The sequence below is a fragment of the Diplotaxodon limnothrissa genome, linkage group LG14 (genome assembly GCF_057381915.1).
Source record: "Diplotaxodon limnothrissa isolate DT_005_m linkage group LG14, D_limnothrissa_male_GT1.1, whole genome shotgun sequence".
Classification (NCBI taxonomy): domain Eukaryota; kingdom Metazoa; phylum Chordata; class Actinopteri; order Cichliformes; family Cichlidae; genus Diplotaxodon; species Diplotaxodon limnothrissa.
Window position 1 is genome coordinate 38,073,653 of NC_140609.1, and position 16,021 is coordinate 38,089,673.

The following is a 16,021-nucleotide window of genomic DNA, read 5'->3' on the forward strand; positions in this document are numbered from 1 at the left end:
CTTTCTTGGACTTTATTCACCTTCAAAATTCTGTCCTCGAAACTACTCAGCCCGTAATGTCTGATCCAACGCACCGTCAGATTCTCACCTGCTCCTTTACATTGTACATCTACAGTAGAATCAGAAGCTATGATAGATTCTTCCCACCTTACTGTCTTACACACAGTCAGGCTGATGTTTCTCTCATATGTCACGCTGCCCTGAGTCCAGCACACATCTTGGTACAGTCCAGAGTCTGAGTGGGTCAGGTTGTTGAGAGTAAATGAAGAAGAACCATGAAGTGTCTCAGGAAATGAGAGTCGTCCTGTCAGGTCTTCATGTACTGTGAAGGTTCTGTTCCAGGGGTCAGAGATGATCCACAGGACCAGAGTATCTTCACCAACACGTCTGGAGGTGATGCAGGAGCTGTTTTGATCTGGGAGCTCGAACTGTAAAGAGTCTCCTTCTTCTCTTATGGCAATAAATTCTTCTGCATGAATGTTGCTGATGAGAGTGAACAGCAGGTAGAAGCAGAGCTGTGCGACTGCAGCCATCCTGCTCAGAGGTCACCTGGTGAGTGTCGTACAAGCACTGACACTGCTCGCTTCATGAGCTTCCTGTTTGTGGTTGGAGGAGGAACGCCACTTCTTTATCACATCATCAAGGAACACTTTGAAGCATTTGGCTCGATATCACGCCGTATATCTGCTTTCACTCTTCACAGGTCAAAGTGTGGACACAGTTTTTTTTTATACTTCGTTGCATGGGTCCAGGGGTATCAAACATGTGGTCTGGAGCACAGAACCGGCCAGTCACAGTGTCCAATCTGAACCATTACAAGTGAGATAATGTCAGCTTTACCACACAGCCATGAATATTTATAAAAATGTAAAAGTCCTTTTTAAACTACAGGGAGTGCAGAATTATTAGGCAAATGAGTATTTTGTCCACATCATCCTCTTCATGCATGTTGTCTTACTCCAAGCTGTATAGGCTCGAAAGCCTACTACCAATTAACTCATTCACTGCCATTGACGTCTATAGACGTCAATTGAAAAACTTACGTTGACTGCCATTGACGTCTATAGACGTCAATTACGTTTTTCAATGGGAGGGGCCAGAATACAACCTCGGGCAGCTTGTCAGTGAATTTTATTTTTTCATATATTTGTAAATAAATTGTTTTGATAAAACATAACCTTTCTCAGTGTTATTTCTGTTTTATAGAAGTGAAGAACTATTTTATATGTTAGAGGTGTCACAAAGCAAGAAATATTAGTGTCAAAGGCACTTTTCTGCTTGAAATGTATTTTTCACAAAAAGCTCGTTTTCTCCCTTTTTTTGGTCAAAACAGGCATTTTTGGTGGAACCCACCTCTCTTCTACAGCTGATTACTAAAGAATGGAAAATGGTAGAAACAAGCTTTTTTTTTGGATGAAAGAAGAGAGTCTGTTCTTCATTTTGGTAGGTTCAGCGTTTATATGATCATAACACACAGTTTTCTGTGGCTCTTCAAAAATGAGTAAAAATGCTCAAAAACCCTGGCAGTGGGGAGTTACCTGATTTGAAAATGGCTGGCAGTGAATGAGTTAAGCATATTAGGTGATGTGCATCTCTGTAATGAGAAGGGGTGTGGTCTAATGACATCAACACCCTATATCAGGTGTGCATAATTGTTAGGCAAAGTCCTTTCTTTTGGCAAAATGGGTCAAAAGAAGGACTTGACAGGCTCAGAAAAGTCAAAAATTGTGAGATTGTCAGGTTAAGGCTGTGTGCAGGTAGGAGTGGAAGTAGAAGGACCCAAAGTGCAGACACTCGGAGGCGGAAAGTGGCTCAAAACTCAGCTGTTATTGCTTGATGGCAAAAAGTGGCCAAATGTAACAGAAATCCAAAATCCAAATAAACTTACATGACCAGGCAAACGGACCACACAGCATAAATGAGAGTAGATCACGACACAGACACAAAGAAACACGGGGCTTAAATACACAGAGGGAGCAATCAGGGAATGGGTAACAGGAGGGAAACACAGCTGGGGCAAATCAGGCCTAACGAGACAAGGGGAAGCCAAACCAGACACATTAACATCAGACATGGACTTTCAAAGTAAAACAGGAAACATAATACAGACTCACAGGCAGGCACTATAACAAAGGGAACAAAGACGTGGGACCAGGGCAGACATAGACACTGACTGGATGTGGGGATACAGCAGACAGGAGAGACAGCAACTATGGAACACAGACAGAAAACCAGAACACTAAAACTCTAAACAAACCCCACCCAGAGAACCTAAACTAAGAATGATCCTAAAACCCATAAAGCAAAGCTAGAATATAATGAAATAACAAAATCAAAGAACCAAAAACACAAAACACTGGGTCAACGACCCAGGGACCCTAACAGTACCCCCCCCCCCCCCCCCTTAAGGGCTGGCTTCCAGACAGCCCAAATCAGAACACCAAAAACAAAAAACAACCCAACCAGGGCGGGCGGTGGGGGAAACAGGACGGAGGGCACGAAACAAATGATACACATCGAGCCAAGTCCAAAACAACAGCACTAAGGCCTAGGAACAGTCCAAAAGCAAACAAACAAAAGAGCCCATGAAAGGCGCAGAGGCCCAGGCAACAGTCTCGAAAAAGTTCAGGGGGGCGGCCCGGAGGCTGATGGCACAACAGTCCAAATCCGGGATGGTCAGGGGGGCGGCCCGGAGGCTGACGGTCCAAGAGCCCAGAAAACAGTTCAGGAGGCCGGGCGGGCGGGAGGCACCAGCGGCGACCGAGCAGATCAGGAGGCCGGCCGGGCGAGAGGCACCGGCGGCGACGTAGTTCAGGGGGCTGTCCATGACGGCGGCGTAGTTCAGGGAGCCGGCCATGATGGCAACGACGTCCAGTCATCGGCCGGACCGGACGTACAGGACGAGCAGGCCGGACGGGACGGAAGGAACGTGCAGGCCGAGCAGGCCGGACGGGACGTGCAGGATGAGCAGGCCGGACGGGACGTGCAGGACCAGACAGCATGGGGACCTCAGGCGCAGACGAAGCGAGACCGAGCGAGGCTGGACCAGGAAACGCAGAGGCTGAGGCTGGACTAGGCGGAGCTGCAGAGGCTGGACCAGGCGGGGCTGAAGACTCGGAGGCTGGACCAGGCGGAGCTGCAGAGGCTGAGGCTGGACCAGGCGGAGCTGCAGAGGCTGAGGCTGGACCAGGCGGAGCTGCAGAGGCTGAGGCTGGACCAGGCGGAGCTACAGAGGCTGGACCAGGCGGAGCTGAAGACTCGGAGGCTGGACCAGGCGGAGCTGCAGAGGCTGGACCAGGCGAGGCGGAAGCAGATGCTGCGGGCGGTGTGGATGTTGAGGTTGCAGGCAGTGGAGCCGGTGGTGGCTGAATGGCCTCGCCAGAACCGTCAACAGACACTGGGATGTGCTGGCTGGGTCCTCCCGGACCCCCAGCTGAAGAGGCAAGAGGCTGAACGGGCCCCTCGGACCCTCCAGCGGAGACAGGAGGCTGAACGGGCCCCTCGGACCCCCCAGCGGAGACAGGAGGCTGAACGGGCCCCTCGGACCCCCCAGCGGAGACAGGAGGCTGAACGGGCCCTCGGACCCTCCAACGGAGACAGGAGGCTGAACGGGCCCCTCGGACCCTCCAGCGGGAACAGACGGCTGAAGCGGTCCCACGGACCCTCCAGCGGGAACAGACGGCTGAAGTGGTCCCTCGGACCCTCCAGCGGAGGCAGGTTGCTGAACGGATGACCGAGGAGAGGAGTGACGGTGGCGTCGCTTCCTTCTAGACGAGGGAACAGGAACCGGTGGAGAAATGGAGACCTCATCCTCTGACCACATGGCCGCCAGGAAAAAGGCAGGCGAATGGACAGGCGAACAAGGTCCCGGCTGGTGTGAGGAAGGAGAGGCAGTCTGAGGTAGCGACGAGGCAGGTGGTGAGTGTGCGTTGTCCTGGGGTGGCGGTAAAGAAGTGGAGGTGGAGGTAGAGAGAGCAAGCTCGCCAGCCCTGACTTGCTCCCTCCAGGCAGCTATGGAGCTGCCCAGCACAGTGTCCATAGAAAGCTGAGTAAGCCGAGGGTTGCTCCGAATGATGGCATCTACAGCGCTTAGCCCAACGGCCATGGTCCTCAAATCATTGGCCTGAGCAATGCGGTCAAGGAGCTTAATCATCCGCTCCATCTCAGCGTTGAATCCAAAAGCTGAAAAGTCTGCGGGGTCCATGTTCTGGTCGTGATCTTCTGTCAGGTTAAGGCTGTGTGCAGGTAGGAGTGGAAGTAGAAGGACCCAAAGTGCAGACACTCGGAGGCGGAAAGTGGCTCAAAACTCAGCTGTTATTGCTGGATGGCAAAAAAGTGGCAAAATGTAACAGAAATCCAAAATCCAAATAAACTTACATGACCAGGCAAACGGACCACACAGCATAAATGAGAGTAGATCACGACACAGACACAAAGAAACACGCGGCTTAAATACACAGAGGGAGCAATCAGGGAATGGGTAACAGGAGGGAAACACAGCTGGGGCAAATCAGGCCTAACGAGACAAGGGGAAGCAAAACCAGACACATTAACATCAGACATGGACTTTCAAAACCAGAACACTAAAACTCTAACCAAACCCCACCCAGAGAACCTAAACTAAGAATGATCTTAAAACCCATAAAGCAAAGCTAGAATATAATGAAATAACAAAATCAAAGAACCAAAAACACAAAACACTGGGTCAACGACCCAGGGACCCTAACAGAGATATCTTGCAGAGGGATGCAGCAGTCTCAAAATTGCAAAGCTTCTGAAGCGTGATCATCGAACAATCAAGCGTTTCATTCAAAATAGTCAACAGGGTCTCAAGAAGCGTGTGGAAAAACCAAGGCGCAAAATAACTGCCCATGAACTGAGAAAAGTCAAGCGTGCAGCTGCCAAGATGCCACTTGCCACCAGTTTGGCCATATTTCAGAGCTGCAACATCACTGGAGTGCCCAAAAGCACAAGGTGTGCAATACTCAGAGACATGGCCAAGGTAAGAAAGGCTGAAAGACGACCACCACTGAACAAGACACACAAGCTGAAACGTCAAGACTGGGCCAAGAAATATCTCACGACTGATTTTTCTAAGGTTTTATGGACTGATGAAATGAGAGTGAGTCTTGATGGGCCAGATGGATGGGCCCGTGGCTGGATTGGTAAAGGGCAGAGAGCTCCAGTCCGACTCAGACGCCAGCAAGGTGGAGGTGGAGTACTGGTTTGGGCTGGTATCATCAAAGATGAGCTTGTGGGGCCTTTTCGGGTTGAGGATGGAGTCAAGCTCAACTCCCAGTCCTACTGCCAGTTTCTGGAAGACACCTTCTTCAAGCAGTGGTGCAGGAAGAAGTCTGCATCCTTCAAGAACAACATGATTTTCATGCAGGACAATGCTCCATCACACGCGTCCAAGTACTCCACAGCGTGGCTGGCAAGAAAGGGTATAAAAGAAGACAAACTAATGACATGGCCTCCTTGTTCACCTGATCTGAACCCCATTGAGAACCTGTGGTCCATCATCAAATGTGAGATTTACAAGGAGGGAAAACAGTACACCTCTCTGAACAGTGTCTGGGAGGCTGTGGTTGCTGCTGCACGCAATGTTGATGGTGAACAGATCAAAACACTGACAGAATCCATGGATGGCAGGCTTTTGAGTGTCCTTGCAAAGAAAGGTGGCTATATTGGTCGCTGATTTGTTTTTGTTTTGTTTTTGAATGTCAGAAATGTATATTTGTGAATGTGGAGATGTTATATTGGTTTCACTGGTAAAAATAAATAATTGAAATGGGTATATATTTGTTTTTTGTTGAGTTGCCTAATAATTATGCACAGTAATAGTCACCTGCACACACAGATATCCCCCTAAAATAGCTAAAACTAAAAACAAACTAAAAACTACTTCCAAAAACATTCAGCTTTGATATTAATGTTTTTTGGGTTCATTGAGAACATGGTTGTTGTTCAATAATAAAATTATTCCTCAAAAATACAACTTGCCTAATAATTCTGCACTCCCTGTAATTAAAACTTTTTGAATAGTTTTTTAGTTTCAAAACCAAATAAAAAATGTTGTTTCTTATGTGATCCTTCATAAAGCATCACATATTTTCCAACATAAATCAGGGTTTGGTTTGGCCTAAGTAAGCAGAGAAGTCCAGGCATCCTGTTTCCATGCAGATATTTACATGAAGCTCATCATCTGATGATGAAACTTACTTTGCACCCAAGCAGCCCAACCAGAAATTGAAAGTGTACATGCATCAAGGGACGGAGCGCATCCCGTCAATAGTTCCAAAGTGCAATCGAGGCTAATCCCATGATCTTCTTATTTTCTTGTAGACCGAAGTTGAAAATCTGGCAGTATTTATTTTTGTGATTTTTTTTCCACTCTCAGCCGTCCTTCTCCTGTATTTGGGTCTGTTTGTTAATTTATTTCAATCATGTAAACAATATACAGGTACATTTAGCAAAGAAAATTAGAGAAAAAAATACTATACAAAATAAAGTTAATACATTTCAATATTGCTTCTGTTCTGATTCATTTATATGTCGAAAGGGAGAGGGAAGAAGTACACACTTATTTAATCCCACCCCTTTGCCATAAGTTATCCGTCAACATTTAGTCAGCTTCCTTACTGATATAATCTGTAATAAAAATAGTGAACAGATTTCTGATATAATATAATTTATTTTCATTCAGAAATTTATTTTCACTGACTCTTTCAATATCAACACCATTTAGTTTAATCTTAGCATTGTATTTAAAGTACTATTTCCAAATAACATAATTTTAGTTTTATTCAAATTTAATGATAATTTGTTTTTATCAAGCCTATAGTTTATGAAATGGTGTTTGTTGCCAGATTTGTATAGAGGTATAACTTTTGCTATTTTCATTCTGTCTGGAAATCGACCAGTTTGAAATGATAAATTACAGATGTACGTAAACGGTTTTATAACAGCCTTACTATATCTTTTAACCACTCTCATATCAATATCAATTGGGTTCCGGCTTGAGTGAACGCTGGCGCGCCTGGCTACCGCTACTCACTGGTACATTTTCGATTATTTGGATTCAGATTTGAATGAACAGGGACATTCACACTCAGGACCAGATCGATCTCTGCCAGGGATTGATTTGCAACGCTTGTCCTCAACATCTGCTATTTCAGCTGAATGTGCTCTTACGTCGTCTTCTCAGTGAGCTGCACTAGCTTAACTGTTTGAGCTATTTTAGCCTACCTGTTCGTCGCTCCGGCTGGCTCGGCTCCTTTTCCTCCACATAATCGACTCTTGGTGGCGCTGTCACTTGGTGTTCGCTCGCTCTGCGGTAGAGTATCACTCCCTGTTCCTGCTCAAACACAGTGGTGTTTCTGAGTAGCTTATTTGCTTAGCAATTTAATTAACAACTTTTAAATACATTCTTTTTCATAGTATAATCTTCACGTGCTTCATCCGAAGCACACTTTCTGTGTACTCACTACCTAATTTATAGCCAAAGTATTCACTCACTGTCTCTGTACTGTTTCGCTAGCTTAGCTTAGCTTAGCTCGTAGCCGACTCGTTAGCACCATGGCTACTTCACCTGTCCCTCCTGCACTTTCTTGCTCATTGTGTCAGATGTTTAGTTACTCCTCGGCCTCCTTTAGCAATAATGATATCTGTAACAAATGTAGCATATTTGCAGCGCTGGAGGCCAGGATTACTGAATTGGAGACTCGGCTTCGCACCCTTCATTCACCCATAGCTAGCCAGGCCCCTGAAGCTGGTGCAGCCGAAGATAGCGTAGGCCCCGCTAGCTGTTCCCCGGCAGACCCCAAGCAGCTGGGGAAAGAGGGCGGCTGGGTGACAGTGAGGAGGAAGCATAGTCCTAAACAGAAGCCCCAGGTACACCACCAACCCGTTCATGTGTCTAACCGTTTTTCCCCACTCGGAGACACACCCGCCGGGGGTCAAACTCTGGTAATTGGTGATTCTGTTCTCAGACATGTGAAGCTAGAGACACCGGCAACCATAGTCAATTGTCTTCCAGGGGCCAGAGCAGGCGACATTGAAGGAAATTTAAAACTGCTGGCTAAGGGTAAACGTAAATTCAGTAAGATCATAATTCACGTCGGCAGTAATGACAGCCGGTTACGCCAATCGGAGGTCACTAAAATCAATATTGAATCGGTGTGCAACTTTGCCAAAACAATGTCGGACTCTGTAGTTTTCTCTGGTCCCCTCCCCAATCAGACCAGGAGTGACATGTTTAGCCGCATGTTCTCCTTAAATTGCTGGCTGTCTGAGTGGTGTCCCAGAAACGATGTGGGCTTCATAGATAATTGGCAAACCTTCTGGAGGAAACCTGGTCTTGTTAGGAGAGACGGCATCCATCCCACTTTGGATGGAGCAGCTCTCATTTCTAGAAATATGGACAAATTTATTAAACCCCCCCAAAATATGACTATCCAGAGTTGGGACCAGGAAGCAGAGTTGCAGTCTTACATGCCTCTCTGCAGCCTCTCTCCTCCTGCTACCCCCCCAAAAACCCATCTCCATAGAGACTGTGTCAGCTTCCAAAAAGACAAAAAACAAACTAAAAACCAGCAACAAACAACTTAAACATAAACAATTACAAAGAAAGAACAATACAGTATCCACATCTGAACTAAAGAGTAAAACAGTGAAATGTGGATTATTAAATATTAGGTCTCTCTCCTCCAAGTCTCTGTTAGTACATGACTTAATAATTGATCAACAAATTGATTTACTCTGCCTTACAGAAACCTGGTTGCAGCAGGATGATTATGTTAGTTTAAATGAATCAACACCCCCGAATCATTCTAACTACCAGAAATCTCGAAGCACAAGCCGAGGGGGCGGTGTGGCAGCAATTTTTCACACCAGCCTATTAATCAACCAAAGACCAAGACAGACTTTTAATTCATTTGAAAGCCTGATGCTTAGCCTCGTCCACCCCAGCTGTAAAACTCAGAAACCAGTCTTACTTGTTATCATCTATCGTCCACCTGGGCCTTACACAGAGTTTCTGTCTGATTTCTCAGACTTTTTACCTAATTTAGTTCTGAGCTCAGATAAAATAATTATTGTGGGTGATTTTAACATCCATGTAGACGCTAAAAATGACAGCCTCAACATGGCATTTAATCTGTTATTAGACTCAATTGGCTTCTCTCAAAATGTAAAAGAACCCACCCACCACTTTAATCACTTTCTAGATCTTGTTTTAACATATGGCATAGAAACTGAACATTTTACAGTGTTTCCTGAAAACCCTCTCCTGTCTGATCATTTCCTGATAACATTTACATTTACAATAATTGATTACACAGCGGTGGAGAGTAGACTTTATCAAAGTAGATGTTGTTCTGAAAGCGCTGTAACTAAGTTTAAGAATATAATCCACCCACTGTTATCATCTTCAATGCCCTGTACCAACACAGAGCAGAGCAGCTATCTGAACGCTACCCCAACAGAGGTCGATTATCTTGTTAATAATTTCACCTCCTCACTACGTACGACTCTGGATACTGTAGCTCCTGTGAAAACTAAGGTCTCTAATCAGAAGTACCTGACTCCGTGGTATAATTCTCAAACACGTAGCCTAAAGCAGATGACTCGTAATCTGGAGAGGAAATGGCGTGTCACAAATTTAGAGGATCATCATTTAGCCTGGAGAAATAGTTTGCTGCTTTATAAGAAAGCCCTCGGCAAAGCCAGAACATCTTACTATTCATCACTGATTGAAGCAAATAAGAACAACCCCAGGTTTCTCTTCAGCACTGTAGCCAGGCTGACAAAAAGTCAGAGCTCTTTTGAGCCAACCATCCCTTTAACGTTAACTAGTAATGACTTCATGAACTTCTTCACAAATAAAATTTTTATCATTAGAGAAAAAATTACCAACAATCATCCCACAGATGTAATATTATCTACAGCTACTCTTAGTACCATTGATGTTAAGTTAGACTCTTTTTCTCCAATTGATCTTTCTGAGTTAACTTCAATAATTACTTCCTCCAAACCATCAACGTGTCTTTTAGACCCCATTCCTACAAAACTGCTCAAAGAAGTCCTTCCATTAATTAATTCTTCAATCAACCTATCTCTAATGATCGGCTATGTACCACAGGCCTTCAAGCTGGCTGTAGTTAAACCTTTACTCAAAAAGCCATCTCTAGACCCAGCAGTCTTAGCTAATTATAGGCCAATCTCCAACCTTCCTTTCATATCAAAAATCCTTGAAAGAGTAGTTGTCAAACAGCTAACAGATCATCTGCAGAGGAATGGTTTATTTGAAGAGTTTCAGTCAGGTTTCAGAGCTCATCACAGCACAGAAACAGCTTTAGTGAAGGTTACAAATGATCTTCTTATGGCCTCTGACAGTGGACTCATCTCTGTGCTTGTCCTGCTAGACCTTAGTGCAGCATTCGATACTGTCGACCATAATATCCTATTAGAGCGATTAGAACATGCTGTAGGCATTACAGGTACTGTGCTGCAGTGGTTTGTATCATATCTATCTAATAGACTCCAATTTGTGCATGTAAATGGAGAGTCCTCTTCACACACTGAGGTTAATTATGGAGTTCCACAGGGTTCAGTGCTAGGACCAATTCTGTTTACACTATACATGCTTCCCTTAGGCAGCATCATTAGAAGACATAGCATACATTTACACATGCAGATGACACCCAGCTCTATCTGTCCATGAAGCCAGATAACACACACCAATTAGTTAAACTGCAGGAATGTCTTAAAGACATAAAGATCTGGATGGCCGCTAACTTTCTGCTTCTTAATTCAGATAAAACTGAGGTTATTGTACTCGGCCCTGAAAATCGTAGAAATATGGTCTCTAACCAGATTCTTACTCTGGATGGCATTACCTTGGCCTCCAGTAACGCTGTGAGGAACCTTGGAGTCATTTTTGACCAGGACATGTCCTTCAACGCACATATTAAACAAATATGTAAGACTGCTTTATTCCATTTGCGCAACATCTCTAAAGTTAGAAATATCCTGTCTCAGAGTGACGCTGAAAAACTAGTTCACGCATTTATTACTTCCAGGCTGTAATTCATTATTATCAGGATGTCCTAAAAACAGTTTATCCTGATTACAAACGTTAGGGTAAGTGAATCCAGATGATGGAAAGATAGCCCGGGTCTGCTGATGAGCACTGTCTGCTCTAACACTGACTTTGTTTGTGTTTCCTGGAGTCCCGTCAGTCCTGTAAATCAGCGTCCCCAACCTTTTTTGTGCAATGGACCGGTTTATGTATGCAATATTCTCATGGACCAGCCTTTAAGGTGTCGAGGATAAATACAACAAAATAAAACCAGTACTGCTGCCAAAAAAAGAAGAGTTATTCAAACCCCTGAAAAACATCAATTTCACACCCGACCTCAACTCTCGCGGTCTGGTTCCAAATGATTTACGGACCGGTGCCAGTCCATGGCCTAGGGGTTGGGGACCGTTGTTGTAAATAAAAGAAACCCCTGCTTGGACGCTGTGCAGAGCAGCTGGACCACACATTGTCACTTAATGTTTCTCATCATATTAATATTTATTTGTAAAATTGTAACTTTTAGTTTTAATGTTCATCAAATAAAATTACATTATTGAATACTACGTGCTACGCAATAATAGTAATAATATTAACTGTAATAATCGTAATGGCAGTTGTTGTCATCATCATGCTGTTAATATCATGACTTTTAAATTCATAGTTTTTCATTAAAACATTTTTAATTCATCAAAATGAAATATTAAAAAAAAAAACCTAAACTTTAAACTCTGCCACAAACAAAAATAGAATAAAAATAATAAATGATAACCATGTGCAGCTTCTCTCGTCTTCCATTTTTCCATAATATGTTTCACTCTACATGTTAAAGTGTGTTGGCTGCATGTTAAGTTCAAAACGCTGATTATTCATTTGAAGTCAAAGTTTAGGAGCTCTGATCCAGTTGACTGATATACTCTGCTCTACATCCTGCACTGAAATATGTGGATTGTGTGTTTATTAAAATTAAAAATCATCGTGGAGTCATTGACAGAAGAGCATCAACATTCAGCCTGTTAAATTATATTTAGATATTTTTATTTCAGAAATGTTTCCTGACATAAATGGAGAATATAAAAACACAATCAAAGCAGTAAAGTCCATATTATGAAGTGTTTGCTGTATCAGACAATCATGTTTATTCACAACAATGAAAACAATATAGTGCAGATAAACATGGCGCTGCAATGAATCTGCTCTTAAACACAATAACAAAATACATTTTCCAAGAGAGATGATAATGATTCACATCAGCGTGAAGAACGAATACATTTACTGGTTTCTAACATTTCTTATAGATCGAACTGATCACTGATAGAAACAGAAGAATATTCAAAATGATACTCTGAGAGATACATGAATGATAATAATAAATGCTGATGAGCATATTAAGTGTGTGTCTGCGCTGAAAGCTGCTCTCCTCTCCTGGTTTTCTGTGTCACACAGACCACAACAACACAAAGCATCACCTGCAGACCGCTGAGCAGTATCCACCTGACTTTGTAGAAGGTCGAGTAAACCCCAAAGGGCTCTCTGTAGATCAGAACTGTTTTTTCTCCTGACACACACTCATCATCTGACTTCAAACCTGCACACACATACTCTCCTGCATCTTCCAGTGAGACATTAGAGATTATCAGGCTGTCACGGGAACAAGTGATTCTATTGTCACTGCATAAGTCACCATCGTACACAATTTTACCTTCTGTTTGGATCGACTTCATGAGCCAAAAGCCCCAAGTACTTTTTTCCCAATCATCGGAGCATCTCATAGTGACTTCATCTCCCTCTGAGAAAACCTTTACTGCAGGTGGACCAAATTTAGGGCACACCAAAAGCCAGTACACATGTATTACTTTTTCACCTGAACAGCTGTAGATACCTGAATCATTTAACATTAGTGATGGAAGTACCAGCGAGAAGTTTCGACCAACTTCTTGAACAGTATCCAGGGAAATTGCTACCTTCATCCAAACTGGGGGCTGGTCATGAATGGGGTCCATGAAGGGACACTCCAGCACAGCTGTGTCTCCCTCTGAAGCATAACGTAGCTTTGTTTGTTTGGTCAAACGTACAGAGTAAGTGCTCACACACTGCTGTTGGTTCATCAACAGGCAGATGTAAACAGTTTGTTGTTCATTGAAGACATGAAGAAGAGATGCGTTTTTTGCCTCCAGGAAACTTTCTTGGACTTTATTCACCTTCAAAATTGTTCTGTCTTCAAAACTACTCGGCTCGGCTTGTTGCCACTTACTGTCATGTCTGATCCAACGCACCGTCAGATTCTCACCTGCTCCTTTACATTGTACATCTACAGTAGAATCAGAAGCTATGATAGATTCTTCCCGCCTTACTGTCTTACACACAGTCAGGCTGATGTTTCTCTCATATGTCACGCTGCCCTGAGTCCAGCACACATCTTGGTACAGTCCAGAGTCTGAGTGGGTCAGGTTGTTGAGAGTAAATGAAGGAGAACCATGAAATGTCTCAGGAAATGAGAGTCGTCCTGTCAGGTCTTCATGTACTGTGAAGTTTCTGTTCCAGGGGTCAGAGATGTTCCACAGGACCAGAGTATCTTCACCAACACGTCTGGAGGTGATGCAGGAGCTGTTTCGATCTGGGAGCTTGAACTGTAAAGAGCCTCCTTCTTCAATTATGGCGATAAATTCTTCTGCATGAATGTTGCTGATGAGAGTGAACAGCAGGGAGAAGCAGAGCTGTGCGACTGCAGCCATCCTGCTCAGAGGTCTCCTGGTGAGTGTCGTACAAGCACTGACTCTGCTCGCTTCATGAGCTTCCTGTTTGTGGTTGGAGGAGGAACGCCACTTCTTTATCACATCATCAAGGAACACTTTGAAGCATTTGGGTCGATATCACGCCGTATATCTGCTTTCACTCTTCACAGGCCAAAGGAGTGAACACATAGTTTTTTTTATACTTCGTTGCATGGGTCCAGGGGTATCAAACATGTGGTCTGGAGCACAGAACCGGCCAGTCACAGTGTCCAATCTGAACCATTACAAGTGAGATTATGTCAGCTTTACCAAACAGCATTGAATATTTATGAATATGTAAAAGTCCTTTCTAAACTATTAATAGTTTTTTTTCACAAAAAAGACAGAAATATGGCGGGGCGCTAGGTCGCAGCAGCCACACAGTGTCCTGTCGTGTCTACAATATCCCGACCATAACTTGAACCTGGTATTTAATACCTACTGCACAATCCACTTCGTATTGTCTCTGTCCTGTGTACAGTAGTCCCTCGCTATAATGCGGTTTACCTTTCGCTGATTTTTTTGTGTGCAGTTTTGCATGTTTTTTTTTGGGGGGGGGGGTTAACAACGCATTGTGTTCTGTATCCTGATTGGCTGTAGACCATTGTCAAATCAATCTGGTGCCGTGTCTCCTGTACAGTACAAAATTTGTTCAGCTTGTCAATTTCACATAAATCTTTGATCACTAGCAGTGTGACTCTGAAGTGCTGTACAGTATGTTTGTAAGTCTTCTCCCCAACAAACACAAAAATATAGACGAAACGTTTTGCACCGTCAAAAGGCAGCAGCGGGTGTTTTTGGTTTCATTCTATAATACTGGACTCATTTTCTCTATGGAGGACCGCAAGAGCCATGTGCATCAAAATAAAGAATTCTGTTCTTAAATAATGTATTGTGGAATGAAATATATATATATATATATATATATATATATATATATGTGTGTGTGTGTGTGTGTGTGTGTGTGTGTGTGTGTGTGTATATGTACACACACACACACACACACACACACACACATTGTCACGGCGAGTGAGGTGAGCCGTGTGGAGGAAATGAAGGAGGATCCAAATGCAGGCAGTCGTGAAGGTGGTTTATTGAACATGAAAGTAAATACAAACGGCAAAATGGAGCTAGAACTAAACTATACTGGGATAAACTAAACTACAGAGCACAAACCTTAACGAGAACGACCAGAGGAGAATGATGATGGACAGCAGGGAGAACACACGGGTGAGACATGGTAGATACACAGATCAGGCAGGGTGGAATACACAGACGGACCAGCAACAACAATGACGGAAGACATGACTTAAATACACAGAGAACCACAGGGGAATTACACACAGGTGGTGGACACAGCTGGGAATAATCAACAAGACGAGACAAAGGTAAAACTGAACACACTCACATGAGACCCAGACCTTCACAATAAAACAGGAAATGAGAACACCACACCAAGACGCAGACCTGACACTGAGAGACAGACAGGAAATGACATATGAAACTAAACTCACATCGTAAACCCAGATAAACAGAAACATGGAACTCTAATAATAGAAATCATAATCATCACCATAACACGACAAGAGAACAAGAACACAATCCCTGATGAAAACTTAAATCAAAACACAATAAACTCAAAATACTGGGTCCAACGGACCCAGAACCGTGACATATATGTGTGTGTGTGTGTGTGTGTATATATATATATGTGTGTGTATATATATATATATATATATATATATATATACATACACACACACACACACACACACACACACATGAATGAATCCTTTAGCTTCAGGAGCATTTCTATTCATCTTATGAATTCCAGTCTAATGTCAATTCACTGTTTGAGTTTGGTCTTAAACTCCAGAGAATACCACCTGGTTCAACAATCTTTTTATCTTATTATTTGCAAAACGCTTTTCTTCTGAGAGATGCTCCTGAGGCTGAAATTGAGCCCAGAGAAACAACAACAAAGTTTGTCTGTGAAGGCTCTCAGTCATCCAGGTCATCTTAGTCAAAGAAGCCTGCAAAGAAAAGCGTCTGGACTTCTTTAAGTTGCTTGAAGACGTTTCACCTCTCATCCGAGAAGCTTCTTCAGTTCTAAGGTCAAATGGTGGAGAGTCCCAGATTTAAACCTAGTGGGAGTTTCCCCCCACAGAGG

General features: G+C 43.6%; 1 protein-coding gene across 1 annotated transcript; it reads right to left on the bottom strand.

The window, feature by feature from the left end:
• Positions 1–2,432: 2,432 nt before the first annotated feature.
• On the bottom strand, positions 2,433–4,204 carry LOC146619401 (uncharacterized). The gene is made up of 3 exons (XM_085370225.1): positions 3,624–4,204; positions 3,272–3,585; positions 2,433–3,226 (listed from the first exon to the last, which is right to left on the bottom strand). The coding sequence occupies exons 1-3, from the start codon at positions 4,202–4,204 to the stop codon at positions 2,433–2,435; spliced, it is 1,689 nt and encodes a 562-aa protein (XP_085226351.1).
• Positions 4,205–16,021: the final 11,817 nt, after the last annotated feature.